Source organism: Procambarus clarkii, chromosome 5 (assembly GCF_040958095.1).
Source record: "Procambarus clarkii isolate CNS0578487 chromosome 5, FALCON_Pclarkii_2.0, whole genome shotgun sequence".
Lineage (NCBI taxonomy): Eukaryota > Metazoa > Arthropoda > Malacostraca > Decapoda > Cambaridae > Procambarus > Procambarus clarkii.
Window position 1 is genome coordinate 3,239,977 of NC_091154.1, and position 4,006 is coordinate 3,243,982.

The 4,006-nt window shown below is 43.4% G+C and overlaps 1 protein-coding gene across 1 annotated transcript; it reads left to right on the plus strand.

The window, feature by feature from the left end:
* The first annotated feature begins 2,511 nt into the window (after positions 1-2,511).
* LOC123766921 (zinc finger protein 493-like) lies at positions 2,512-3,627 on the plus strand. The gene has a single exon (XM_045756414.2). The coding sequence runs from the start codon at positions 2,512-2,514 to the stop codon at positions 3,625-3,627; it is 1,116 nt and encodes a 371-aa protein (XP_045612370.2).
* Positions 3,628-4,006: the final 379 nt, after the last annotated feature.

A 4,006-nucleotide genomic window follows, 5' to 3' on the forward strand; every position in this document is an offset into this window, starting at 1 on the left:
CTAGTGATTAAGTGTATAAGGAAGCAGGAACTCATACAGTTGAGTAAACTAGCGGCCGGAGGGTTATCAGGCTCGTAGAGATCAAAATTAAAGTCCCACGAAATAATCAGATTGTAACAGACTAGGCTGTTGTAAGAATTATCCAGAGTGGTTTATCGACAAAAGAGAATGGGAAGCTGAGCCCGCATGGTGACCTGACCCCCAGGGGAATTCGCGGTGGAAATAACCGACGCTTTGTTCATAGCTGCGTATAATAAACCATCCTATAGTATTCAGTAATTTAGAGAAATTAGCCTTTATTCATTTTGCATTAAAATTGTATTGTATAATAGTACTGGATACAATATCAAGAGTATTCTAATTATTGAGTTTAAGTCACCACCAGTGACGTCACGAATCAGATCTAACTTGTGAGGCAGAGTGACCAGCGGTCATAGGTCATCAGGGGTTGACAGGTCTACTATTTCTCAAAGTTCAATTAACCATTTTGGGGATCGGGAACAGCTCTGCCGTTAGAGGCTTGTGTAATTTCAGTAAAATAATTCAACCAGTCTGGATCAATTAAGTACAACAGAGTTTAATTGTTATAACTTAAACCTTGCTAGTAACTTGGAAACTTTGACTAGGCGGAAGGTTACAATGTTCTTGTCTGGGGTAGACCAGACGAGGAAAAGATCAGTGTGGAAACGGAAGCAGCTGGGAGAGGTCAAACATCTTACCCTCCCCGAGACCAGCCCAACATCTTAGCTGGAAAACATAGAGGTATAGTTGCTATGGTTATGTATAGAAATAGTCTCATTTGCCATTCAGGTCAAGTAGGGAGTGTTAAAGTGACAGGGAGTGAACATATTTAGCCTTTTGTTTTAGTTTTCTTTTAATAAATTAATTAAGTTAAGAATTTGCATTTTTATTGTTTCCATGTGTTTTATGTGTAAACTTGTCCTGGTCACGTGGTCCACACGAGGTAAAGTTGGATTGGGCGCCGATTCTAACATCGAATCGGAATTATCATTACCGTGTAATTTATTCCACACTCAAGGTCATCGTATATAGTGGGGATCAAGCCCCTAGGTTGATTAATTAGCGTGATCGATCCAGACCTCGATCATTGCTCTTGTGTTACTGGTCTGGTGGTGGCAGCGTAGAGGCGACTCTAGAGTTTTGCTCAGAGCCTAGGTCACGTCATACTGGGTGTAGAATCCTAAGTCGGTCAATCGTCTTAGGACCACGTGGCGTGGAGTTGGCTTTGGTAAAAGTTTTGGAGTCCCTTGGTAGAGAATAAAAAGTAAGAATACGGGTAGAGGGAGTAGAAGGTAGAGAAGTAGAGAGAGGAACCCAACCCCGTGTTACAAGATGGCTTTTGTTCAGTCTGTTTACTAGTATTAGATGTCTAATGTTTGAAATGAATTCAATCCTGTGGATTGAATACCAATACTGCTAGGTGAACAGGCCCATTACGAGATGTGCCCAACAATTTCTGCCCCGCCAGATTCCTGACCCTGTCGAACCACTAGCGAGATAATGATTCGTCAGATAAATTCCGGTAAATTCCAATTCAGCCAAATATATCACAGTTTACCCACCGTCGCAGATCAAAGAAAACGTGACCATAGCCACGGGAGAGGAAGCGCCCGACGCCATCACAACAAGCGTCACCGGGAAGTTCTCCATATTATTCTGGTTTAACCTCGACAACGACTAAACTTCCGGACCCCCCTGCTGTTCCTGGGGCCTGCAGGAACACGTTCCGTAGTTCCTGACCACCGGGGCTCGGTACAGTTGTTAGGCGTTCCTATATAGCGGTCCGGGTCGTTAGGGCGCCTGGCGCATGTGTCTCGCTTGACAGGAGGAAGTGGATAGATTTTTTTGTTTTTCCATTTACCGTTTGGTTCTTCGGGCGTAGAGACTGTTTCCGGCGCCAGCTTGGCGGAGAGGTGCCGGGAGTTGGTGCGTCTTTATGGGCTCCTGGATTTTAAGTATGTAAATACTTGAAAGACCCAGACCTCCGGTCTGCCGGAGATCACTGGAAGTCGTTTTAGCAAGATTGACTCGAGCTTAGGAGCGGCCAGCATGATTCTGCTGCAATTGTTTACAGGACGCCTGACACGTTGTCTGGGGTCCCTGGGTGCCGATAGTCTTCCTGCTGCTTCTCTGTGTGGGGTTATGTCTGTCGCTCGCCTATCCAGTGGACACCAGAGGCTCGCCAAATGTATGCTAAAAAGTGCGTTTATTTACCCCAAGACACGGTAGTTTTTCACAGACGAGGAATGTGTAAACTGTCTCGAGGCTTTGGAGTTTACCCTACAAGGGAGCACATCTGGCACTTGTGTCATTGTGCCCCTAAATCAACAACAACATTATATCCTGGCCTAATATCTTTCATCAGCAGCAGTGTTCTCTCTCCAGCAGAGGCCTCAAGTGACTAGACAACTACAGCAGTCATCGGGAGACAACATTTGTGGCACCAAGCATAAAATAACGCTGTTTTAATTACCATATCCAGCAGCAGTCATGTGTCTCCAGGAAATGCCCGAAGTCCTAAGACAACTAATGCAGTTATCGGAAGAAGATGACCTTTACACAAACTGCACAGTCACGAAGATGAAAACCCATGAATGTCCAGAATGTGGGAGAGCCTTTGCCACTTCAGGGCATGTGAAAACTCACATGTTAGTGCACACGGGTGAAAAGCCCCACGAATGTCCTGTGTGTGGGAAAAGATTCCGTCATATTGGAACTGTGAAGTCTCACATGTTGGTGCATACGGATGACAAGCCTCATGGATGTCCTGTGTGTGGGAAAAGATTCCGTCATGTTATAAGCTTGAAGAATCACATAACAGTACATTCGGATGACAGACCTCATGAGTGTCCAGAGTGTGGGAAAACATTTAGTCATATTAGAGGTATGAAGAGACACATGCAGGTGCATTCTGATCACAAGCCTTTTGAGTGCGCTGAATGTGGGAGAAAATTCAGAGAACGTGGAGTTATGATAAAACATATTTCAGTGCATTCGGGTGATAGACCTCATGAGTGTCCAGAGTGTGGGAAAAGATTTAGTCGTCTAGGCACTATGAAGTCCCACAGAATGGTGCATATGGGTGACAAGCCTCAGGAGTGTCCCGAGCTTGCGAATAGGTTCAGTCTTCGAGATGTGAAAACAGAGAGGATGGTGCTTAAGGGTGATCAGCCTTATGAGTGTCCAGATTGTGGGAAAAGATTCAGTCGTTTTCCAAATCTGAGGACTCACATGGTGATACATACGAGTGACAGGCCTTATGAATGCCCTGAATGTGGGAGAGGATTCAGTAATCCTACAACTCTTAAGAGGCACAGTGTCGTGCATTCAGGTGATAGGCGTTACGAGTGTACAGTGTGTGGCAAAACATTTGGCCGTCTTGACACAATGAAGTCACACAGGTTCGTACATTCTACTGATAAGCCTTATGAATGTCCTGATTGTGGAAAAAGGTTCATGCGTCCTAAAAATGTGAATGTACACAGGAAAGTGCATTCGGATATTAAGCCTTATGAATGTCCCAAATGTGGGAAACGATATAAGTATCTTAGACATTTGAAAAAGCATGTGTCATTGCATTCAGATGTTAAACCTCACATTGCCTAGTGTCGTGTCTTAAGGAAAAAGGTCTTATTAGTTATTAATTAATTTAATTTGAAATCTTTGATTATTCAATAAGTTATGTTAATCCTTGGAGTTCAGTTATTATAAAAGGTGCCATCTGTCTGTGCAATAATAAAAAAATTAGAACAAACTTCCTATAAACTATACGTTTAATCATGCAAAACTTAAGATAATTAAAAATGTATATAATTATGTTTATGATTTGAATGCAATGGGAGGTTCTGTGTGGGTTAAGTCATTAGGTCCATGAACTTGTGGAGAGACAGTTTTACAGTATGCAGACGAGGAGTCACAATAATGTGGCTGAAACATGTTGACCAAACCACACAATAGAAAATGAAGGGACGGACCGAAATGTCGT

What these genes read in the sequence shown, in the direction of transcription:
- LOC123766921 (XM_045756414.2), top strand. Translation starts at nt 2,512, where the DNA reads ATGTGTCTCCAGGAAATGCCCGAAGTCCTAAGACAACTAATGCAGTTA.